This window comes from Pleurodeles waltl, chromosome 10, assembly GCF_031143425.1.
Source record: "Pleurodeles waltl isolate 20211129_DDA chromosome 10, aPleWal1.hap1.20221129, whole genome shotgun sequence".
Taxonomy (NCBI): domain Eukaryota; kingdom Metazoa; phylum Chordata; class Amphibia; order Caudata; family Salamandridae; genus Pleurodeles; species Pleurodeles waltl.
In genome coordinates this window covers 609,430,656-609,456,408 of record NC_090449.1, presented here as the reverse complement: position 1 = coordinate 609,456,408, position 25,753 = coordinate 609,430,656, and the positions used below count along the sequence as shown (strand labels likewise).

Genomic DNA, 25,753 nt, shown 5'->3' with positions numbered 1-25,753 from the left:
CAAATGTGTAACTCATATTGTAGAACATCATAGTAGCGCTTTGTATTAACTTGTCACTTAAACTCCTGGTGTTGGAGCCATTTGTCACTGCATAGTCCTACCTCACCCATCAAGGCTAAAAATGTTAGTCTAATAATAAACTTGCCCATCTAAATCTTTGAATCTGATGCCTCTCTCCTTAAGAAATAGAGGGTAACTTTCAACTACATAACTCATTGATTTGTTTTTCATCCACACAAAACATAGGGAGAGAATGGGGGTCCCGAGGTTTACAAACAAAGCATGGGTTGTGATCATTTCACAGGAGCAGGTTGCAGCACTATTAATCTAATGTTTTTATTTCCTATTAGAAAAACATGCCAAAATTCAACAAAATTCCCTTCTACCTCCAGCCTCACTCGTCATCTGGGGCAAAAACATTGAAGAAGTAAGTTCTTGTTTTCTTGTCTTCCAAGCAGCTAACTTTTGTGTTTTTGACTCATAGCTAACATTATGGAACAATTCCTATGATTTGAAAACTATTTCTCCTTGTTCTTGTCTGCTATGAAATTTTCATTTTCAGTACTACGATAATATTTTCCCCCACAAATACTTAATCATTTCTTCTTATGTTTGAATATGAACATTTTTATTTTGCTAATTTGAGATGGAGAATTTAATAATTAATATACTTGCAATGTCGCCTTTCCATCGTTTGTTTTTGTACCTTTATTTTGTCTTTGAGCACCAGAAGGGCACGAAGTTAGCATTGAATTAAACTGTGTTTTGTGTCCACAGAGGTTGTAAAATCACCTCGTTTTGATGCCTTGAGCTGTTTAGTTCCCATTAATTGTCATGTTTATTCCCCTGTTGCAGGTCAAGTGAATGAAACGATTTTTTGATGCCAGAAATTTAAAAAACTGAATGGGAGCAAGGCATATGTGCTAATGCTATTACACACTCACGCCCTCAATGGCTTCTCACATCTAATGCCCCATATATTACTACACTAGCCACAAAAAGTGGTCACAATTATTTTTGTGGCCAATTTTGCAAGAAGACCTACATATTGTTAGGTTGGTTCAAAAATTTCCGAAGCAGAGTTTGTCACAGCCCTACGTACCTCATTAATATTCTTGACATAGGTCGCAAAACTCGCTCTTACTGCCAACAGTCACATGATGGTGGCCTGAAAGGTCGGTGGACCTCCATATCTATGATTGTATTAAAATAAGGTAACCATTTATTATTAAGTGCAGCAGGTCTTCTTCGAAGAAAATGGGACTACATTCATGGGAAGTGTTTGGACTAAGGTAGCCACTGAGAGATTGAAATTGTTTCAGACCAGCAGTGTTGGGCGTCTTGCTGATATATTTGAGGCTTGGGGAAGTTGATGTGTGGTCGGACCTTGAGACAGCTTAACACTATGCCTTTTATCTAGTGTGGGACTTTTGATGAGCTAAAAAAGGTGCAGATATCTGATAGACTTCACTGCAGATTCCTTGCCTTAGATTTACCCCCAGCTGTCGGGTTGGATCCTGACTTTTTTTCTTGAGCAGTTACCCAGCTGCTGGTAGGTGGTGTAATTGACTCCGCATGGCATTGTCTGCACCTGAAGTGACTTGTGCGGTTCCTATATAGGCACCATCCTAGCCCACTGATGTCCGTTCATTTCTTTGTGCACCAGTCAGTGCAGATCCAGAGAGAGCGTTATACCCAGTCATTTTTTGACTGACCTTTTTTCAACATTTTGTCTCATTTTTTTTTTTATTTTCTTCTGGTGTGGCAGGTGTGCCTACTAGAAATGCTGACTTCAAGCCATATGGCACCTGTCACCGACAGATGTCGGTGACAGACCGACATCTTGTTTGCCTTCAGTGCCTGGAGCACGACAACAGTGTGAAGACCTTCATTGACTGCCATGCACCTCACAGCCTTTATTTATTAATTCATTCTTGATAAAGTGTCCAACTCACTCCCTAAGAAATATCTCAACACAGTGCTGTTCTGGCAAAAGTGTCACTTTTTAAAACAACCATGTTTTTAACATCTTCTTAAAATAAAAAAATTGTGATAGGTAAGAATGGAGATTGTTCCAGTGATACAGGGCCAAATATGAGGATATCTGCAACCAGATCTAGAGGTATGAATACATGGGGTGTGCAGAAAGGTTTTGGTTGAAGACCTTAACTGTCTGAAAGGCAAATAGTAACTAAGTCTTGAGTGCAGGAAAGCAGGTTGGGTCTGGCATAAGGCCTTATGCGTCCCGCAGCAGAGCTGGAAGATTGTCCACTTTCTAATAGGTAACCAATGCCATTTTTTTAGTACGCGAGCAGCTGTTTAAATAGGACTTCCTGTAAAGAGGCTGGCGTCTACACCGCTGACCTGCCCAAAATGACAGCGGCCTAGTGGCCCACAGGAAGTGAGAAGGCCTTGAGGGGGAGAGGTCTCTCAAACCTCTTGCTGCCTGACGTGTGACATTGCGACAGTCTCAATACCAGTTGAAAGGAAGGTCCTGGGATCGGTTGAAAAGCCATCGATCTTCATCAAAGTAATCCAGAAATTTGGGTAAGTCCCATAAGTAAAAGAAAAGTAAGAAGTTGAAGAGGTTTTTGACTTCATCTTGTCCGTTGAAGTCATCCTACAAGACGAGAGACCGTTAACATTCAAGGCCGGAGTCTGCTGTTGAGCATGCGCCTGGCCAACTCTGTACCTTCCCAAGTTTCCAGGAGCCGGAGCAGCCCCGCCCAGCTTCTCAAAGTTCAAGGTCATGCACTTCATTATTTTGGCTCCCTGCCTCGCTGGTGCACCTTCCAGCCCAGTAGTGTCAGGAGGGGCCCCTACTGGTTAACTGCCAGCCGATCAGCGCCTGTCGGCAGTTAAGCCCCTTGGATCCAAAGATGGATCTGGACCAGCGCTGGTCATTCCACATCGACCTTCCCTGAGGCTCGTCCTGATGTAGATGCTCCCAGCACTGCTGGCAACCTTCAGCAGTACTGCCCGGATACTCTTCAATGCCTCTGTCACGGAGCCTGCTTGTGACACATTCCCACTGGCATTTGCAGGCTCTTCAGTGAGACATGAGGTTTCAGTGGGCACAACATATGGGGAATTTCTCTAACATTGTCCAGATCTTGGAGGGAACTGCAAAAGATCTGCAGTGGTTGTTAAGGAACTGTGATTGGGTCGGCAGCAGATCCCTCTCCCTCATGGTGGTTCAACACCTGGCGGGCTCGGAGAGAGGAACTTAGCCGAAGATGGCTAGTGGATGAACAATGGTGTCTCCACCCAGAGGTGGTGCGAGGTCTCTTTCGGCAGCGGGGAGAGCCTTTGTGAGTTCTCGGCAGAGGTGAACAGATCTAACCATGTCAGCAGTTCGGCACTCTGCAGTTTCCAAGGCAGCTCTTGCTCGGACGTGCTTTTCATCTGGAGCAGAGTTCGGGCCTCCTGTATGCCTTTCTCGCCCATTCCACTCCTACCCATCGTTCTCAAGAAAATCAGTTACGACCGAGCCTGAGGCAACCTTGTGGCTCCAGACTGCACTCAGAGAGTTGTTGAGCATGGCCATCAGTCCTCTGATCAGGCTGCCCTTTGAAAGGATCACAGCAGCTGGTACGGGTTCTCCACCAGAACTTGTCAGTGCTCCGCCTTCATGTGTGGGGATTGAGCTGTGATGGTTTACAGCTTTTGACCATCCATCCGAAGTCTGCAATATTACCTTGGCAGCCAGGTTTCTCTCCACCAGGACAGTATACAACTGCAGCTGGAGCAAGTTTGTGGCATTGTGTGTAGAGATCAAGTTTGACCCTCTTTCCGCTCCCCTTTCTCAGGTCCTTCTGTTTATTTTCTCAATCTCTCAGAAAAGCTCTACCTTGGTCACATTAACCCCTTAGCTGCCAGGGCTTTTCACCACCTTTGCCAAGCCTTTTTTTTTTTAACTATTTCGGGTAGTTTGCGCTTAGGCCCTCATAACTTTTTGTCCACATAAGCGATCCACGGCAAATTTAAGTCCCTGCTGCAGAAGAAAGCATTTGGGTTTTTCCCTGCAAATGGCATCAAAAAAGGGTTAGCAGTGCTAAAATCACCATGTTCCCAGCTTTCAGGAACAGGAAGAATTAAGTCAGAAAAACAAATTTTTCAACACAATTTTGGCATTTTACTGGGACATATACCCCATTTTTACTATTTTACTATTTTTTTGTGCTTCCAGCCTCCTTCCAATTAATGATAAAAACGGGTGTGTAAACAAAATTCTGAATTCACAAAGGGGTCGTTTGTGTAGATCCTTCAAGGTTCTCCTACAGAAAGTAACAGCTGAAATAAAAAAAATATTGAAATTGAGTTAAAAAACAGCCATTTCTGTCTACGTTTTCTTATGTAACTTTTTCCAGCTATAGCAGATTTTTGAAAGCAATATACTGTTACGTCTGTTGGGCTCTTCTGGTTGCGGGGATACATAGGGCTTGTAGGTTCATCAAGAACCCTAGGTACCCAGAGCCAATAAATGAGCTGCACCTTGCAATGGGTTTTCATTTTATACTGGTATTCATTTGGTAAAATATAAAGAGTGAAAACTAGGTATCAAGGAAACTTTTGTTTTTTCAAAATGGGCACAAGATAAGGTGTTGAGAAGCAGTGGTTATTTGCACATCTCTGAATTCGGGGGTCCCCATACTAGCATGTGAATTACAGGGCATTTCTCAAATAGACTTCTTTTTTACACACTCTCTTATATTTGGAAGGACAAAATGTAGAGAAAGATAAGGGGCAATAACACTTGTTTTGCTATTCTGTGTTTCCCCAAGTCCCCTGATAAAAATGGTACCTCACTTGTGTGAGTAGGCCTAGTGCCCGTGATAGGAAACGCCCCAAAACTCAACATGGACACATCACATTTTTACATTGAAATCTAACGTGTTTTTTGCAAAGTGCCTAGCTGTGGATTTTGGCCTGTAGCTCAGCCGGCACCTAGGGAAACCTAGCAAACCTGAACATTTTTTAAATCTAGACACCTAGGGGAATCCAGAATTGGGTGACTTGTGGGGCTGTCTCCAGGTTCTGGCACCCAGAATCTTTTGCAAATCTCAACATTTGGCAAAAAAACACTTTTCACCTTACATATCGGTGTTAAAAAGTTCTGGAATCTGAGAGGAGCCACAAACTTCCTTCCACCCAGCCTTCCCCCAAGTCTCCTGATTAAAATGGTACCTCACTTGTGTGAGTAGGCATAGTGCCCGCGACAGGAAATACCCCAAAACACAACATGAACACATCACATTTTTCTAATGAAAACTGACCTGTTTTTTGCAAAGTGCCTAGCTGTGGATTTAGGGCTGTAGCTCAGCCGGCACTTAGGGAAACCTACCAAACCCACACACAAAGGTAGCGACCCTTGCACAAGGGGCTGGCCCCCACCCCCCAAACAAAACACACACACACGATCCCTGGTGCCTAAGTGGTTTCTGCCTCCCTTGGGGGCAGATGGGCCTAATACAAATAGGCTGATCTGTGCCCAAGGGGGGGCAGAAATGGCAAACAGTAATTTGCCCCCATGGGCAGCAACAATTGCCCAATGGCTTGCCCACCCAAACAAAACACACTCAGAAAAATCCCTGGTGAGGGCAGATTGGCCTGATAAAAGTAGGCCAATGTGCCTCTGGGGTGGGGGTAGAAATGGTCTAATATGATATGCCTCCCTGGGGAGCGACCCTTGCCCAAGGGTCCGCTTCCCTTATGTAAAGTGCATGTAAAAAAAAAAAATGCCTGGTGTCTAGTGGTTTCTGCCCCCCACCCCCATCCCCCCACCCCCTTCGGGCAGATTGGCCTAATAAAAATAGGTCGATCTAACCCCCATAGGGGGACAGAAATGGCCTAAAACAATATTGCCTCCCAGGGGAGTGACCCTTGCCTAAGGGGCCACCCCCCTCCTGTAAAAATAAATAAATAAAAATGATCCCTGGTGTCTAGCGGTTTCTGCCTCCCTTGGAGGCAGAGGGGCCTAATTAAAATAGGTCCATCTGCCCCCCTTAATTATACTTGCCCCCTTCGGGAGCAACCCTTGCCTAAGGGGCCACTCCCCTCATGTGCAATATACAAAAAACAAGCTCCCTGCTGTCTAGTGGGCATTCCTGCAGCACGATCGTCAGATAGACCGGAAAAGCCTTTCCTTTCCTTTCATGCCTCTCTGACCTGCTCCTTCCCCCATCCAGAGGAGAAAGTAATCAGTTTCACCTTGGACGCGCTGGAAGCCATGCTTCCAGCATGTCGGGGGTGACCTCTGATGAGGTCAGCTGCCCCTAGAGGGGGCGGGGGAGGGGGTAGGTTCCGCTGCCATCCCTGCCTGGGGGGTGTGGGTGGGAGGCCCACCGGGGAGCGCTAGCGCTCCCCGCGTGGGCCAGGTGCAGGACGTAACAGTTACATCCTTGGAACAGCAGCACTGCAGCCGAAGACGTAACCGTTACGTCAGTGGCACCAAGGGGTTAAAGGGCTATCTTTCTGCCATCTCAGCCTTTATGCGGTTCTCTGATCAGCCACCCCTTTTAAAATCCCCTGTTGTTAATAGGTTTTGAAATGTCCCTAACATGTTTCGCTCTTCACCCTTTATCATGCCGCAATGGGACCTCAAGCTTGTACTTAAATGTTCAATGGCATTTGTAGCTGTAGATATACATGCTTTGCATAAGTCCGCCATCTAGTGTTAGGCTCGGAGTGTTACACGTTCTGTGAGCTCCCTTTGACCTGCTACATAACTGTCCTCTCATGCCACTTACTGTCAAGACGGCCTCCCTTATGACAATACCATCTGCCCGAAGGGTCAGTGAGCTCCAGGCCTTGTCATCTCTGCCTCCGTACTTGACCATCTTCTTAGACAAGCTGTTTCTTCGCACAGAGCTTACTTTCTGCCGAACATTGTCACTCCCTTTCATGTAGGACAGTCCATCACCCTGCCTACCTTTCATGCTCCGCCAAATTCCTCTGAATAGAAGAAGCGACTCCATCGACTGGACCCAAAAAGACCATTGCCGTTCTAATTTGACCACAGAAGAGAATTCCAGCTGGACGACTAACTTTTCAAAGGGTATGTCATAGACAAGAAGGAAAGGGTTCTACAGAAATGAACCATCTACCAATGGATTGTGTTCTACATTAAAATCTGTTATTGGCTAAGAAGCAACTCACTGAGGGTTTACGTGCTAATTTCACCAGAGCTAAGGCTGCTACCACTGCGTTACCACGCAGAGTTTCATGGGCATCTGTCAGACAGCAGCGTGGGCGTCTGTACACTTTCACCAGCCCCTACTGCCTGGGCAGTCCTGATGTTTGGGGTGGGCATTTTGCTCCTTCGGTCCTGCAAGATTTTCTAGCATACATTTGTTCCACAGACCCACCTCGGGGAAGAAATTGCTTGGGTATCTATTTTAAGGTAAGCAGTTTGCAGCTTGAATTCTCCGTCAGATGAACAAGTTATTTACCTTCGGTAACTAATGCCTTATCTGCTAGAGACTCTGCCTAGTGGCTGTAGGAAGGTACACTCTTTCTGGCGTGGTTACCCACATTTGTTGCCTGTTGTCCGTGTGTTTGACCGTGTTCACTGGGATCCTGCTAACCAGGACCCCATTGACTCTCTCCCTTTAAACTTGGTTGCGTGGACCACACACACCCCACATTTTGCATACTGATGCCCCCATTTAACTCCCTAGTATATGGTATCTAGGCTCCCAGGGCATTATGGTACCAGGGGTCCCTCATGGGCTGTAGCATATATTATGCCACCCATGGGGAGTCCATTCAAAGTGTATCTGCAGGCCTGCCATTGCACCCTATTCACTACAGGTCACTGTAAGTCACCCCTATGGTAGGCCCTCCTAGCCCAAAGGGCAGGGTGCAGGTACCTGTGTGTGAGGTCAACCTTGCATGAGCAGAGGTGCCCCCACAAACTCCAGCTCTGTTTTCACAGACATCATGAGTGCAGGGACGCCATTTTACGTGTGTACTCGACATAGGTCACAGGTGTCCAACTACATAATGGTTACTCCTAACCTAAGCATGTTCGGTATAAAACATGTCGGAATCATACCCCAATACTGTTTCCAGTATTGGAAGTATGATTCCATGCATTCTGGGTGCTCCTTAGAGGACCCCAGCATTGCTCTTTCCAGCTTTGTGGGGTTCTCCGGGCAGCCCAGCTGCTGGCACCCCTCTGACAGGTCAGCTCAAGCCCAGGAAGGCAGAACAAAGGATTTCTTTTGGGAGAGAGGAGGTAACACCCTCTCCCTTTGGAAGTAGGTGTTACATGGCTTGGGAGGGGTAGCCTCCTCAAGCCACTGGTATGCTTTGAAGGGGACATTTGGTGTCCTTACATAAACCATTCTACACCGGGTTCGGGGACCTCCAGTCCCTGCTCTGGCGCGAAACTGGACAATGGAAAGGAAAGTGAACACGTCCCTGTCCATCACCACTCCAGGGGTGGTGCCCAGAGCTCCTCCAGAGGGTCCCTCGATTCTAGCATCTTGGATCCAAGGTGGGCAGAGGCCTCTGGAGCATCTGGGTGGCAATTTCAGGCAGAGGCACCTCCTGATATGTGGTCCCCTGTCTATGTGACCAGCCCCCTCCGAGGACTATTTAGGGTCTCCCTCTTGGGTGGGTCCTCAGATTCAGCTTGCAGGATTCCAGCAGGACTCCTCTGCAACCTCTACTTCGACTCACCGGAACTGCGACAGGACCCTCCAGGAACTGACCATCTTCATCCACGACGAAGTATCTGCTTGCAACATTGTTTCCACAGTTCCTTCCAGCTTCTGCAACATTTCCCCAGCTCTGCAACTTCTGAGGGCGGCAAGTCTTCAGTCTGCTCGAGAAATAAGAAGGAATCTCCCTTGGAGTTAAGGAGTCACTCCCCTGCATCTGCAGGCACCATCTGCAGCGATGTCCAGATACGTTGATCTCCTCTCATCCTGAACTGTGTGGTTCCTCCATCACAGGTGGTGGTCTGGAGTGGTCTCCGTGGTCCTTTGTACCAGCTGTCCAACTTTGGTGGAGGTAAGCCCTTGCCTTCCCGTGCAGGACAGAACCCTTGTGAACCTCATCTCTTGCAGCTGCACAAGGCTTGTTGGCATCTCCTCCAAGGGATCTTCAGGCTCCGTGTAACCCAGCCCACATCCCTTTGCGTGCTTCTCCTGCTGTGTGGTACCCTTCTTCAGTTGTGCTGCATGGGCTCCTCAGTAACTCCTGGGTCCTCTACCAGTGGGTCTCCTGTGGGGGCTGCCTTTTCTTCTGTGGACTCTGCTTGCTGAGGGTCTCCTGGTACCCCTCCCCCCTCTAACTCCCCCCTCCTTCCCATGTGTTGAGTCCTCCTGGACCTTGTTGGTCCCCAGTAGCTCCACTTTTCTTCTACTGTGACGCTTGCCTTTGCCAAGGCTTGTTGGTGTCCTTTTCATGCTTTATCCTTCTTTTCAGTCCTTTTGGTGGTTTGGGGAAAATCCAGTAACTTACTCCTTTCTTCCTGGCCGCTGCCAGGGGGGCACTGTTACTTTCCTTTCAGGTTTCCTCGTTCCCCCAGCTCCCCTTTACAGGTTCCTGGGTGGAGTTCCTGCATTTGCGTTCCATTTTTATGGGCGAGCGCAAAGTGCTCCGTCTATTCTGTAATCTCTCTTTGGACTTCAAACCACGCCCATGTCACGTCAGTCGCTTACATTGGTTCGTGGGCTTGCCTTTTAAAATCTGCTTGTTTTCATTTGTGAAAGGCATGCATATGTCATGCCTTTTCCAGTATTTAGACCACCTACACAGCACAGTTTGTTTACTTACATCCTATTGGAGGGTTGCCTATCTAGTGTTTTTAGTAATTGTCACTAAAATAAAGTATCTATATTTTTGCAACACTGAGTTTTTTTTCTTTCATGTGTGTAAGTGCTGTGTGACTACAGTGGTATTGCATGAGCTTTGCATGTCTCCTATATAATCCTTTTATGCTCATCCACAGCTACCTTTAGAGAACCTTCCTACTGGAATATGCTTACACTTCACTAATAGGGGAACCCTGGACCTGGTATAAGGTGTAAGTGCCATGGGTACCCACCACCCACTAGGCCAGCTTCCTACAGCTGCAGATTCTTTACCGACCCACCCAGCCTTCCCGCCTTATAGACAGTTTTCTGTGGTCAAGGCTGTTCCCCTTGCAGGGACCTAGTTTCCCACACCAGTGGTCAGTGTTTCTCGCTCCTGGCGTGGGTAGTTCTGAAAAGAAACTGCCGTCCGCGTGCTTGGGTGGCACCTATATAGGCACAGTGAACATCACTTCTGGCGCGGATGACAACATCTACTGGCGCGGAGGGGTACTGCTCAAGAAACATTTCAGGATCCAGTCTGGCGTGGGGATAATTCTAAGGTAAGGAATCTGCAGCTAGTTATAGTCTCAACAGAATAAGGCGTTACAGAAGGTAAGTAACATTTGTAGCATGTGTAGCTAACCACAGCACAGGGACAGCCCTGATTGCAGACACAGATGACATGAGAGCCCTCCTGGACTATGGAAAAACAGCAGCTCTCATCCACCTGGACCTGTCTGTTACTTTTGACACCGTCTCCCACCACATCCTGATCAACAGACTCCACCACATCAGGATTTGAGGACACGCCCTTAAATGGGTCTCCTCTTACCTCACTGGCAGAACCCAAAGGACCAACCCACCGTTCACCTCAGAGCCCAAGATCATCATCACCTCAGCCCGACCCTCTTCAGTTCCTAAATGGCCCCCTCCCATACGAGCGTCACAGTCAGATCACAGGGACTCAACATCATCTCCTATGCTGATGACACACAGCATATCCTCTTACTGTCCGAAGATCCCTCCACCATAAAAGCTAAATTCCACCGATGCATGATTAACGTAGCATACTGAATGAAGGACAACTGTCTAAAACTCAACACTGAAAAAACTGAAGTCCTCAACTTTGGGAGAAACACCTCTGCCATGGACTGACACATGGTGGCCCAGAGAGCTCCGCCCACCGTTCCCTGCTTCCTCACCCTTTGCATGCTCTGCAAGATCTTCAGGTGGCTCCTAGCAGACACCAGATGGACCGTCACACAGCCCCTCATCACCAGCAGACTGGAATACGGAAAGGCTGTACGTAGGAATCACAGCACACCTCCTGAAGAGACTCCAGACAATACAGAAGTCAGCCTTTAGACTCGTGCTCAACCCCCCAGAAGGACCCACATTACATTCCATCTAAAAAAAAATGACACTGGCTCCCGTTTCAGAAGAGATGCCAGTTCAAGATACTGCCCCACATCTACAAGGCCCTGCACAACAAAGGACCGCATACATCCGCAAACGCCTGACCTTCCCCCAACTGAGGCGACACCTCCGATCAGCTTCCTTCTCCCTCGTAGACACCCCATTGATCCGTCAAGCCAACAGCGGAGGATGCTCCTTCTCGCACCTGGTAGCCAAGGCATGGAACAACCTCCTCCTGCCCCTCAGGATTGCACCGTCACTCCAGCTATTCAGAAGAGAACTAAAGACCTGGATGTTTAAAAGATCATTCCTCTATACAGCAGCATACAGCTGCATTGTCTCAAGACCCTCACGGGTGATTTGCTGCACTCTATAAATGTTTGATTGATTGATGTATGGCTGTAGATACCCATATTATGCAAACTACTACCATCTAGTGTTGGGTTTGGACGATTACAAGTTGTTTTTCTTTGAAGAATTTTGAATGCCGGGATCCATTGACTCCTTCTCTTTGAGGCAATGTGCATGGCCATTTGCTCCATCTTCAGACTGTTGTTCTCTGCAGTCTGGCTTGGACTTGCCCGTTGCTATCAATGCCCTTTTTCAAGGCCTACTTGACCCAGAGAAGCTTAAGTCATTGTAGAGCATTCACCACATGACGTGGCCAAGATTTCGGTGACCAGTCCTGAAAGAACCAACTTGTTGACCATTCAGTGCTTTCCATCGGGACCAGAGAATGTTCTGGGAACGCTCATTGAACAGACCCCACTACGAAGGTGCCATAGTGCAATGCAAAGTACTTGCACAAAGACCAACACCTGTACTGCAATTTATGTCTATCTCTGGAACACACCAACTAGGATTGTGCAGCGTGTCAACAGTTCAAATCCAAAAAGACTTTGACACCGTCTGGCCCATCAATTTGCCCATAGTATGGAGTCCACCTGTTGAATGGGAGGTGTCGGAGGGGGAGAAAATAATTGGCGTAGATGAGGAAAGAGATTACAAGGGAGAGAACTTTGCAGGTAGCCTGCACTACGTAGCATCTGAAAACGCTGATGTCAACGAAGGAGCCAGCGATGCTGAGGGGCATCAGTCTTCTCCTTTCAAGGGAGCCCTGACATCGAGCCAGAAGTATTCCGGGGCAAAAGACTATACTAAGGATTGTGAGTACTGATATTACTTGAGCTCTGACTACCAAAGACCAGTCTTAAGACTTGCCGTAGCCACGCCCAAGAACTGATCGCCCAAGCAGCTCATTTAGAGACCCAACTCTTGGTCCTCTGTGACCTACTGGTTCTGGTCGACACGGAGAGAAGGCTTTGTAGCCGAGAAAGGACGACAGGCCTATGGCCACTAGCCAAAGACCTAGACATGCCGCAGAGGCACCAAAACCTCAGACCTCCCCAACCCACTCTGCGCGAATATCATAGCGTTGAAGCTGTCTACATTGAAATCATTGGTGCTGAAGGAATTCTCCAAAGAGACTGTTGAAAAGCCGTCACAATTACTTTTTGGTGCCGAAGTTCAAACCTACCCCGAAAGACCACGTCTCTGAGGAAGGGGAAGGCCCTGTCATCAATAGACTTCAACAGCTCCTTGATTCATGCCAGAGGACAGTCGATCCACAAACTGGTAAGCTTACTGCCCCGAAAAAGAGGAGGCTAGAGTTTGAGTAACCTTTAATACATCCACCCCAAAGAGGCCTATGGTGAACAAAGGCACTACCCAACCACCACCAATACCACACAGCTCACCTGCATATTCTCTCTTATTGCAGTCACTTAAATATTCAGCCACTGAGCGTAGAACCATATTCTCCAGTGGATGACTAGGAGGGGCATTCGGACTACCCACAGAGCCCTGACAGCCAATGGGAAGATTATAATGTTGACCCACAGGATGACCCAGATCTTGAGTAGTTCAAAAAGAGTCCCCCTGAAAAGCAAAATACATAGGCAGCATGAACCAAGGAGTATACCGTAAAAAACGAAAACAAATGATGCCCCGCATCGGTAAGAAAAATAACTTTTCTGCAAATAATGCATTTAATATAAATGATAAATAGGCAGCCTAGTGTGGCAAAAAAGTTCTTTTAGATATACATTTTAATAACTCAACAAATCAATGCAATCTTCATCATTTATTGTATAATACACTCAATAATGACATCTCAGAGAAAAAATATTATTTTCCTTCAAGTATTTAGCATAAATTATCTAAATGAAATACTGGGGCACAGGCGTCACATGTAATTAAAAACCTTCATACAAAGTTACCATTCACAACACACACTATCATACCATTCATAAATTATCAGAGACCAGCAAGGGTAAGAAAAAAGGTCACTTATGTCACACCCAATCTATATAGCTTTGTTCCCAATGTCATATAGGTATAAATGTAAAACTTTAGACCTGAGTTTCCTGGGAATAATTAATCGAAATTAATAATGAAAGAATCACAGTATACCCTCACATGTCATTTAGAGTACAACTAACAGCTTTATAACCTGCATTGCCTAGAGATGATAAATCAATAATAATTATTGAACTTCACTCCCCAAAAAATCTCAGATGGCATTTCATTGAGTAGTTGAATTCAGCTTAGCAGTTGTAGATTATACATACTCATAACTATGATCCTTTTTATTCTTTGGAGAGTGCCGACATGTGTTTCGATGGGACCGCCCAGCGGAAGCCACCTTCTTCAGGGCACCGGGATAAGATGTCTGAGGCGCTGATACCCATGAATAATCTAGCAAATGAAAGTATACATATATTTGCACAATAAAAAAAAATTGCCACCACAAGTGCCTTAACCATGACCATAAGTGCTAAAATGGGTAAGCCAACCACTAAAGAACAGCTGGTATACCAAAAAGGCATTAGGCGTACTGAAGAGGGGGAAAAAAGAGGAAGTTTAAATAAACTTTCACCTCATGCTATACCTCCACCTGGTTGTGCACAATAGTGGTTAGCGTCATGCAGTGCATCTCCCATCTCCTCCACGCTAGATTGCCTATTTGTCATTTTTATTAAATGCACTAATTGCGGGAAAGTAATTTTTTACTTATTGGTGCTCGGCAGCTTGTGTTGTAATTTTTTACATTTAACCCATATCATGAGCCAGTCCCTACTAAACCATCCTGCCAGGCGATCCCATCAGTTATTACACTGTTATACGGGGAGGGCTGCAGCATACCAAAAGGTTTACAAGTATGTACCAAGAGGTTGACATGTATTTCATGTCATACCTGAGGTGTAGGACTTCCTAAAATGGAAAAGCCTACCCAGTATCTACCAGTGATAATCAATGCAGAAGCCATCTATAGAAAGTTTCAAGGACCCAATAAAAAGTAGGGTACTGACACCGGGGGTGGAAAGAACATACAAAGCCTCTCCTCAGGCCATTTCTGCATCCGTGGGCATCTATCCCCAGATTTTCTAGTAGTGGCTCCTACATGGAATGGCAAAGCAGCACACTTCAGTGAGGAGTATAAATTCTGCTATCCTTCTATGCAGACATGCGTAGCTGCCTATTTCGGGATTCAAACCTGAGGCGCAGCAACACCTTCTAAATGTGCCCTTTGATGGGGAACATCTCTTCGGCCTGACAGTCAATGAGATGTTAGGAAAGATTAAAAAGGACATAGAGAAAGCAAAAGCGATGGGTGCACTGCAGACAGCTGCCTCACGCCAGTCCTTTCGGAAGCGACAGGTAAGGACTGGAGGTAAAGCGTCCACCACAGATCTGGGGTAGTCCTACCAGTGACAGCATCAGGCTTACCACCAATAAGGAGTAAAAGGTTTTGGTTGGGAATCATACAGAGGCAATGAACACAGGAAAAACATTAGAGGTGTGCCAAATAATTGCAGTGATTCCCCTTGTTAACCCCAGCCCCCACACCACCCCTGACCACCCAACATCTTCCGCAGGAAGACTTCCTGGGATCCAGACACAGTGGGCAGACTTCACGTCCAACCAGTGGGTACTGTCAATAGTACGGCTTGTTTACCATCTACTCCTGGCAACTCCACCAAACATCCTCAGCCTCAACATGTAAATCTTATCCAGGAAGAAGGAAAGGAGCTGTTTGGCAAAAGGACCATCACGCCAGTTCCAAAAAAGTATCGGGACAGAGGAGTGTATTCACAATACTTTTTAATCCTAGAGAACGACTGGACATTGAGTCCTATTCTAGACCTCGGTCACTCAACTGATACACCCTATCAGAACATTTTCATATAGTGACCCTTCAAGATGTAATCTAACTTTTGCAGGAAAGGCGAGTTCATGATAGCCCTTGACCTCAGAGATGCATATTTTCACATTCCCCTCCACCCAGCTCATGGCAAGTGTTAGACTTTTCAACCTTGGCGTGGTCTCCCTTAACTTTTTGCCTCTGTTTCCCAGGTTGTTGATGTGTGCTGGACTCTGGTTTTTGTTACTCTGAGCACTTTACCAGTGCTAACCAGTGATAAAGTGCAAGTGCTCCTATACCAAATGTGTATGTAATTGGCTTATCCTTGATTGGCATATTTGTTTTACTAGTAAATCCCTAATATAGTGCACTAGAGGTGCCCAGGGCCTGTAACTCAAATGCTACTAGTGGGCCTGCAGCACTGGTTGTACCACCCACATTAGTTGCCCTGTAATCCTGTCTCAGACCTGCCACTGCAGTGTCTGTGTGTGCATTTAACTGTAAATTTGACTTGGCAAGTGCACCCACTTGCCAGGCCTAAACCTTCCCTTTTCTTACATGCAAGGCACCCCTAAGGTATGCCCTGGATAGCCCCAAGGGCAGGGTGCAGTGTATGGTTAAGGTAGGAGATATAGTAATGTGTTGTATATGTCCTGACAGTGAAATATTGCTAAATTCGTTTTTCACTGTTGCAAGGCCTGTCCCTCTCATAGGTTAGCTTGGGGGCTACCTTTAAATATGATTAAAGTGTAGATTCCCTTTGGGAGCGGATATACGTGGAGTTTGGGGTCTCTGAGCTCACAATTTAGAAATACATCTTTTAGTAAAGTTGATTTTAAGATTGTGTGTTTGAAAATGCCACTTTTAGAAAGTGAGCATTTGCTTGCTTAAACCATTTGTGTGACTTTTCCTGTTTGTGGATTGCCTGTCTGGGTCAGTTTGACAATTGGGCTGGTTGCACCTCACACTAGACAGTTACACCTCACACTAGACAGTTACACAAAGGGAGCTGGGGTGTAGTCTGCATTTCCTGATGAGCCATCTGTGCTAGGACGGAGGGAAGGAGTGGTCACTCACAACTGAAAGGGCTGTGCCTGCCCTCTCACAATGCCTTCTCTAACTCCCTGGTGAGTGTCTGGGGCCTGCCCTGGGCAATGCAGGATTTCACAAACAAGAGAGACTTTTCTTTAAAGTAGGCCTACTTCATCTGACAAAATGGGTATAAGAAGGGCACCCAAAACCACAGACTTTAGAACACTTCTGGAAACCAAGAGGAACCTCTGCCTGGAGTAGAGCTGAAGAGCTGAGGAAGAAGAGCTACCCTGCCTGTGCTTTGTGGAGCTATTCTGCAGTTGCTGCTTCTGCCTGTGCTAGAGGGCAAAGACTGGACTTTGTGTTGCCTTCCTTCTTGTGAAGATCTCCAAGGGCTTTATTTAGAGCTTGTGTCCTGTCATTCTCAGGGACAGCAAAAACTTCTCTCTGCCAGCACCTGGAGTCTCTGTAGAGACTCCTACCCTGCCAAGTGGTGCCCATCCAGTTCCTGGAACCCTGAAAGGAGAAACTGGCAGCCCAAGAATGAGAAATCCACGCACAGACCGCCATGGTGGGAAGAAATCGATGCAACTCCGATCTGCGGCTAAGAAATTGACGCACTGCCGGCTTCGCGGCTGAAAATCGACGCTTGCCTGCAACGTGACCCGGAGATTGATGCCCGGGGCTGGAGAAACGATGCACAGCATCGTTGACGGAGGCTGGTGAGATCGCAACCCACGCTGCTTGGTTTTCAGATCATCGTGCAGCTGGATTTCCAGCGCAAACACCGCTGGGCGTGAAAAAACGACGCAAGGCCTGCCCGTACCAGAGAGTGCTGACCGGATCGATGCATCGCTCTCCTGTGGAGAGAAGAAACAATGCACGTTGACCTTACTAAAGAAGAAACGGCGCAAGGTCTCGCTCATGAGTGATATCGACGCATCGCAAGCCCTTTTTGATGCCCACTCGCCCGTGCAGGGTTATTTTTGACACACCCAAGGTACATTTTCACGCTAACAGTTTTAGTGTGTGTTTAAAAAAATTATATGAAGACTCTTTTTGCATTTTTAGCGATAACTTGACTTGTGTATTGTGGATTTTTATTGTTTTGGTCTTGTTTTTCTTAGATAAATATTCTCTATTTTTCTAAACCTGTGTTGTCATTTTGTAGTGTTTTCATTAAGTTTCTGTGGGTGTTGGTACAAATACACCTAGCACTCTGAAGTTAAGCCTACTGCTCGTGTCAAGCTACCAAGGCGGTAAGCAGGGGTTAGCTGAGGGTGATTCTCTATTACCCGGAATAGAGTGAGGGTCCTTGCTTGGACAGGGGGCAACCTGACTGCCAACCAAAGACCCCATTTCTAACAGCAAGTATCTGCGGTTTACGCTAAGTGGTCGCCGTTGTCAATTCCAAGTTTTAGCCTCCGGAGTGACAGCAGCACCAAGACTTCACAAAATGTCTGGCAGTAGTAGATGTTCAGAGGGACAGTGCCACGGGGGAGCCAGGCTAGCCCGATTTTTGTATCCCCTCAACCCCTAAACAATACAGGCTTTGCTTGTTTTTTGTTGCATTATTATTTTATATTTTGTGGACCCACTGCACGTTGCTCCTCTTGCCTTCACTGGGGGCTACGGCTGTGTGGGAGCTTATCTCGCAAGAAAGTGGAGGAGGCGGCTTTCAGTTTCAAGCTGGGAGATTCACATTTCCCTTTGCAGCAAAAGTGGGAAATTAACTGTCAAAAGAGGCAGAGGAAGGGCTGTGCGGAGGTGTCCTCCCACACTTTACCGTGCTCTCCCTCCTGAAATGAAATCATCAACCTATTGGAGTCTGCTCAGAGCTCCACATGCACTGCTGCACTGTGCAGCCCAAGGAACAGCTTCGGTTTCTCTCCCTGACCAGCAGGCAGTGTCAGGCATCACAAGTCCCCAGAGTGCCACTGCTGCTTTTAATGCACCTGTCGCCACCAGCCTGTCGGCTGCCTCCCCTCTGTAGCTTGTGCCCTCTGTGCCCCAGCAGCCACTATCATCACTGGGATCTGCAGACTGCACCAGGTACCAAGCCTGGAATGGGCAGCGAGCCCAAGCAAGGACTCAGCGTTCCTCCAGACAGTTGAGTGAACAAAGGTCATCTTCTGCTCTGAAAGTAACTCCTGTACACACAAACAAACAAGAAAGCATCCCTTTCTCATAAGAGGTGGGCAAGACAACAAATTAAAAAGTAGCACTGACCAGAGGCAGAAGAGGGGCTGGCTTTACTTTGAAGAGTCAATGCTAAGCCCGTATTTGGAATGTAAATCGTGCAGCTAGCATCAAGTTAAAAAAACAAACTTTTTTAAACATTTGAAAACTGGGAGTGTTTTACTGTAAATACCAGATTATACCACTACTTTGAGATGCAGCAGTGCCATTGATGAACTCTAAGAGGGAACTCCATTGTCATGTGTACCCCATATGCAATGTAGCCTGCAACATTATAGTCTATTAAATCAAAACACCAGAGGTTTTTGTGCAGCAGACATATTTGAGGGTGTTCTCGTGTGCAATAATGAAGAAAACAAGCATGGTGAAGTAAAACATTTGCACAAGATCACACAATTTGGTCAGGTGGTAAAGCCGGGATTCATTCCATGTTTTATAGATTCACAATTTAGCCACTAGCTGGGAATCTCTTTCTCCTGTTTTACATGAAAGGTTAATGCATTAACTTTAATCCTTTGCGAATTAGCCTAAAGCATGGGTGGCCGGTAGAAGCCACATTCAAAGTTGTCTTGTTTTGAGCTAAAAGGGCCAAGAATACATGGAGCTGAGCTAGGCCAGACATCTGGTTTTAACTTTTATTGGCTGTTCAACCTGTACTTTCTGTTATGTTTTATAAAGTGTGTTAGAAATGGGGTTTCTGGTTGCTGGGGTATGCACCTACGCCAGGAAGAACCCACCCACTCTAGTCAGGGCAAGGGAGTTACACGTCCAAGATAACCCCTGCTCACCCACTTAGGGTGAGCAGTTAGGCCTAACCCAAAGGCAATCTGTAAAGCGTTTACACAACACACATGACGTAATAAATACACCACAAAGGGAACACATCATTATGTTATGTAAAAATAAACTGTATTGCACAAAACATAATTAGACCATACACACATAACATGTCAATAATACCCTGCTACCCAGGCAGTTGTCAGAACGTTACATAATACTGTTAGTATGCAGAGATCAGCAGTAGTCGCATATAACACACAGGTTACTTCTTATTCTGCAAAATAAGCAGTAGTCAGGACTCACATTACTAAAGAAATGCACTTGTCATAAAAATATTATAAATGCCCAACCAGGAACATTAGAAAGCATATGGCAAGTCATCAAAAACATCTGCATGTCATGCCCTTAAAAGTGAGGAACATCAGCAAGGATATGACATGTCGTAATAGAGCATAGGCTAGCATAACAGTCCAAAACACCCATACTAGGAGCATTAGAGAAGTATGTGTCTCTTTAAGAGTACCTGTTTCTATTGATGAGGGCACCTCCAGTGCCACGAAGTAACTAGGCGCCCCCTGTGCTCCTCTGTGCTGAAAGGTGGGGGGCGCTCTAATGATTGGGGGAGGGGGGTGGCACGCACTCACCCTCCTGTTTTGTCTATTAGGGCCCCTTCTGGGACCCGCGATTTCTGGGGGCCCCCTCCTCGGACTGCTATGGGTCCTCCACCAAAAGCCAAAACCCCGACGAGGGGGCAGCAGAGGAGTCCGGGCGGTGGGGGGAGGAGGGGAGGAGGGGCATCAGTGAGGCTTCCACTCCGCCCACAATCTCCAATAACCACTGCGGGGCACGGTGTGGCAGGGAGCCTCCATTGAGAGTTCCTTTCCCCGCACGTCTGGTCCTGGATTTGCCCGCACCCAACCTGGTGTGCAAGTCTCTGGCAGGCCACCTGGGCCCCAGAGTTGATTGGTCCGAAGTGAGGGCCTTCTGGTGCCCCGGGGGCGCTCCTTGGAATGTACCTCACCCTGGGGGCACCAATAGAAATGTGTTCGCTCCGTTTTCACTTTTGCCCCTGGGGCACTGGAAGGAGCGTGCTTCTGACGCGCTCGGCAATCGAAAAGTGCCCGGGTCATGGCGGTGATAGTGGCAGGGTAAATGAGCGCTTTCAAAGCGCAAAGCAGAGAAAACCAGCGCTCTCAAAATTCACTTACAAAGCGCAGAGGCTCAGAGAAAGGAAGCGCTTTCCAGGCGCTTAGAAGTAAGTAGATGCAGGGGCCACAGCACCCAGCCCCTGTAGACAGAACGGGAGGGAGCACAGGGATGCAAGGCCCAACAAACAGGCCAGCACAAGGGTTGCAAATAGTGGCAGATCCTCCTGGTGACCCAGCTGGTCTTAGGTCAGCACAACAGCAGCAGTCCAAAGTGGTTCCTGGTGAGTCCATCCGCCAGCGTTCTGTCTGATTCCAAGTATGTTCTTGTCGGAATTGTGGGGAAAAATCCCCTGTACTTATCCTCAGTTTTGCAAAGCATTTGCACTGAAGATGAGGGGGTTTCAACCATTTACAACTGGTTCTGGGAGGGTCCTTTCTCTCCTCCAGCACAGTCTCCAAACATCAGTTGGGGGTAAATGACCCTGTTGTGTGAGGCCAGGGCACAGCCTTTACAGATGCATGTGTGCCAGCCTCCCTCTTCTCTCAGCCCAGGAGGACCATTAAAAATGCAGATGCACCTCTGTGACACCTCCACCCTCCCTGTTTACAGGCTATCTGAAAAGTATGCACAAAGCTCAACTGTCCCTCTTCCCAGATGTGGATTGGAGTCAAGCTGAAAAACACCAGAGTCCTAAGCACAGAGAAATGCTCACATTCTAAAAGTGGCATTTCTGTAACGATAATAAAAAAAAAATGCACCTACATCAGTAAGCAGCCTTCTTACTACCATTACAACCATACCAAACATGCCTACGCTAAGCCTCATTAATCAGACAATACCCTCTAGACATAAGGCAGGGCATTTCCAGTACAATCCTATGAGAGGGCAGCATTCACAGCAGTGAGAAACCAAATAGGCTGTTTGTCGCTACTGGGACAGGCCACACTACTAGGCACATGTCCTGCCTTCTAAATGCATAGCACCCTGCCCATAGGTCTTGCTAGGGCCTACCTTAGGGATGACGTACATGTAGTAAAAGGGGAGTTCTGGACTGACAAGTAGATCTAGATGCCAGGTCCCTGTGGCAGCAAACTGCGCACACAGGTCCTGCGCTAGCAGGCCTGAGACAGGTTTGAAAGGCTACTTCAGTGAATGGCGCAAGCAACGCTGCAGGCCTGCTAGTCGCATTTAATTTACAGGCCCTTGGTATAGGGATACCACTGTACAAGGGACTTACAAGTAAATTAAATGTGCCAATCAGGTATAAGCCAATCATACCAAGTTTACAAGGGAGAGCGCATGCACTAAGTGCCCATAGTCATAACGTCTGGCAAAAAGGGTCAGAAGAATCAGGAGGAGAAGGCAAAAAGTTTGGGGGATGACCCTGTAGAAAAGGCCAGGTCCAACAATGTGTATTTGCATAGCGCATAACTTACCCTGGGGGGCATCCTGGCGCTGAAGTAAGAGCTGTATGGGTCATGCCAGTGGCTAGATAAAGAGCCACTTCTTCATTTTCTTGTGGACTGTGGAAAGGACTTGAGAGGAGGCTCTGATTTGTTGGGGCAGGTATTTCTAGACTTTAGGAACAAGGTAGAAGGCATGACCACCAGATCTTGTTCTCCGTCTGCAGGATGTTTGTGCAAGTAGGAGTCCGGCTGAGCGGAAGTATCTGGTAGGATTGTCGAAATTTATGTGGTTGTTGAGGTGCATGTGGTCAATGTTTAAAGGGTACTGTTTGTGGATTGGGAGTCAGTAAAGCTGTTACATTCAAAGATAAATCCTCTGTAGGCAAGTAACACAGGTTTTGTGATGAAGTTTATTTGAAGAATAACGTCTTAATTACAGGTGTCATCTAAAAGCCATATCAACGCCCCACAAGGCTCGGCATCCTGCTGCTAAGCCAACTCTCTCCAACTGATCTCTCCAGACATACATAAACATTCTATGGCATCACTGCACTGGCTGAGCAACAAGTATTAGGGAAACTAGGGGTAGAGAATGCTTTACACCGAAATCGGGATGTTACACATTTCCCTTCATAGAAAATAATAAAAATACATAATGGGTATCTTTCAACCCTCATCGAAGAAGTAAACAAAAGGTCACTTATGACCCAGCAGCATATTGCGCATTATAACAGAATATTGTTCAACCCTCACTGACCAGAATACCTCAACAAATGTCTCTCCTTCTACACCCGACCCGGCAACTCTGCCCTGCCGACCTCGCCCTCGCAACCGGCCCACGCATCCGCAGAACTACAACCGGCGGTAGATCATTCTCACACCTCGCTGCCATGACATGGAACACTCTTCCCACCCACCTATGTCAAACCAAAGACCTCCTTACCTTCAGGATACTTCGCAAGCCCTGGCTGTTCGAACTGTAGCAGTGCCCATCTCTTCCCCCCCCCCCCCCCCCCTTTCCAGCACCTAGAGACCCTCACGAGTGAGTAGTGCGCTTTACAAATTCCATGATTGATTGATCACTGCAGTAGATACAGTAAAGGTATCTTTCAATCTACACTCATCCCTGAGACTCAAGGCATCTTGTGACCACAGAAAAGGGTCTCTTTCACCCCAACACTCCTCTCCAAAACACAGGGAATCTTGTGTACTCTGGTAGCAATTCATAAAAAGGTCTCTTTCAACCAGGTGGCAATTCCTTAAAGGGTCTTTCCCTACCATACTTGTGCATAACAACAGTAGGTGAAGGGCATCTTCCAAACTTCACCCATCCCTGCACCACAGGATACTACATAAAATTAGAACCAACCCACAGACACTAATGAAAATGGGTATTTTACCACCCCCACGTACACACAACAAAAGTAGGCAAAGAGTAACTTCAACCCTCGCTTATCTTTGCACCATAGGACAGTACATAAAATTAAAACCAAACCACACTCAAACATAACAGTAGGCAAAGGATAACTTCGGCCCTTGCTCATCCCAAACAGGTTTCTACATAAAATTGAACTTGATGGGTGTCTTCCATGCACCCTCCCTCAAACAGTAGGCAAGGATTTCGCTCAACCTTCTACACAATATACCACCCAAGGCCTGGGAACTAAACGCAAGGACTCCTCATTAAACCTCTAGCATGCACAAAGGACCAGCATAGCATTTCACAAATACTTAAACATCCCCTGCTGTATTGAAATTATACTAAGGCCTATAGTCAGCACAGTCTTACCAACTCTGCCTGGCATTACAAATATCATGTGCAAATTCTCCACATAGTATTGAACATAAAATAAAAATCTGCATACTCAACATAGCATCGCCCCTTGTTGACAGCATATCAAAACAAATGAGCATTAAAACAGATTGTCATTAGGCAGGTAACTCAAGTCGACTCACTGGTGAGAGAGATCTCACCAGAACCCCAAATCCAAGTCTTTGGTGAGCGACCTTTCATCCAAATACAATGCCCAATCTTCACAGCACAGGCATGCGATTTTACGTCTGTCCTAGGGAGAGTCCTGCTACCGATCACATATAGAACATCAAGCATTCAATCACAGCTGACTGGAAAGTGCCAATACACCCTGACCCAGTGCATTAGTCAGCTAAGCAAAATACCGTGCTATGTCTCCCAGTGCAACTCCAACCACAGCCTTGGATGTCCCCCAATGTGTTGCTTTGTTTCGGATTGAATTTCCGAAAAATGCGCACCCTTGCCCAAACTGTCAGTGTCTGATGTGCAGCTTCGGAAATTACACTCAGCTCTCTGGAAATTACACTCAGCTCTCTGATACTTGAAGACTTCTAGAACAAGTTGAGGCAGAACTCAAAATAATTGTTATTGTTCCCGCTGAGCTATCCTCCTCCAATATGGTGATGTGACATAAAATCCAATTACACCATTCCTAAAGATGTAAAACGGCTGCCAATGCATCACCAAGCATTGTTTTCTCCAGGAATTAGGGCTTGTTTGCCAAATGTTCTATACATCATCATACGTTGATTTCCAATTTCACCTCCCTGCACTCACTGCTGCATCAAGAGCTCAGGATTGACAGCTTGCATGTGATGCATTCAACGCAGCTTGCGCTCCAGAAACAGTATGTTTCAAAGTATAATGCTGACCAGATAACCATTTTACACAAGTTGACCCCTCAAAACACAGGGCTACTCTGGCAAGTAATAATTGTAGTCCCCTTAAACAGCGAGATACGCTTTACTCAATGGGGTGGTTAAAATCAGGAAAAAGGTACTCCTCTTCTTAGTATATAGAGACCTTACACAAGGCATCCAATATATACTCACTGCCAGTTGAGCTTAAACGTTGCTCGCAATGTATACCAATAGAGCTGCATTTAAGCCCTTAAGTGGCTAATTCCACACACTGCCTGTTGGGCTACACCACACTTGCTGCGTTCCTTGTTAATCCTCAGTTGGCAGGTAATACAGGTTTTATGATGATGTTTATTTGAAGAATAAAGTCTTAGTTACCTGTGTCATCTCAAAACCATATCAACGCCCATCCGGGAGCAGCATCCTGTGGCTCAGCCCACTCTTTCAAACTGATCTCTCCAGGCATACATAAAGATTCTCTGACATCACACACACACACACACACACTGGCTCAGAAACAGGTATAAGGGAAACTAGGGAGAGATAATGCATTATACCTAAATCACAATGTAACTTATGTTACATCGTGATTTAGGTATAATGCTTTACAGTTCACAGTGCTTTACGGTTGCTTTACGGTTCACAGTGATGTGATCATGAGGTAGGAGGATGAAGGTGTGCCTGGCTGCTGAGTTTTGTATGGTCTGGCGTCTTCTGGTTAGTTAAGCATTGATTCCAGCATAGGGGGTGTGGCCGTAAGCCCGATAGCTGTTGATAAGAGCTTGAGTGAAAGATGTGAGTGTTGGTGGGGAGCCATTTGAAGACTTTGTTGTGCATCTTTTGTGTGGAAGCAGGAGACAGAGTTTCTATGTACATGCTGCTCACGATGAGTCATTTTGCTTGTGTTTAGCTTGGGCTAGTTGATTTTCATGCCTCAGGTGATTTCATTGTCTTGTCAGAGAGGGAGATCATGTGCTGGGTGTCCTTGGCATCGGATATGTTATTTACATGGGTGAACCTGGCTAGTGGGGTCATGTAGGCTCTTAACAGAGTGGGGCTGAATGAGACTCCTTGCAGAACTCTGCAGA

The 25,753-nt window shown here is 46.6% G+C and overlaps 1 protein-coding gene across 1 annotated transcript in view; it reads left to right on the top strand.

Annotated features, from left to right (window-relative positions):
• The window catches only part of WDR48 (WD repeat domain 48), a 353,999-nt gene that overhangs the window by 291,798 nt on the left and 36,448 nt on the right, over positions 1 to 25,753 (top strand). The window contains exon 17 of the mRNA XM_069211082.1: positions 351 to 427. Coding sequence (XP_069067183.1) covers positions 351 to 427 — 77 coding nt within the window. The remainder of the gene's footprint in view (positions 1 to 350; positions 428 to 25,753) is intronic.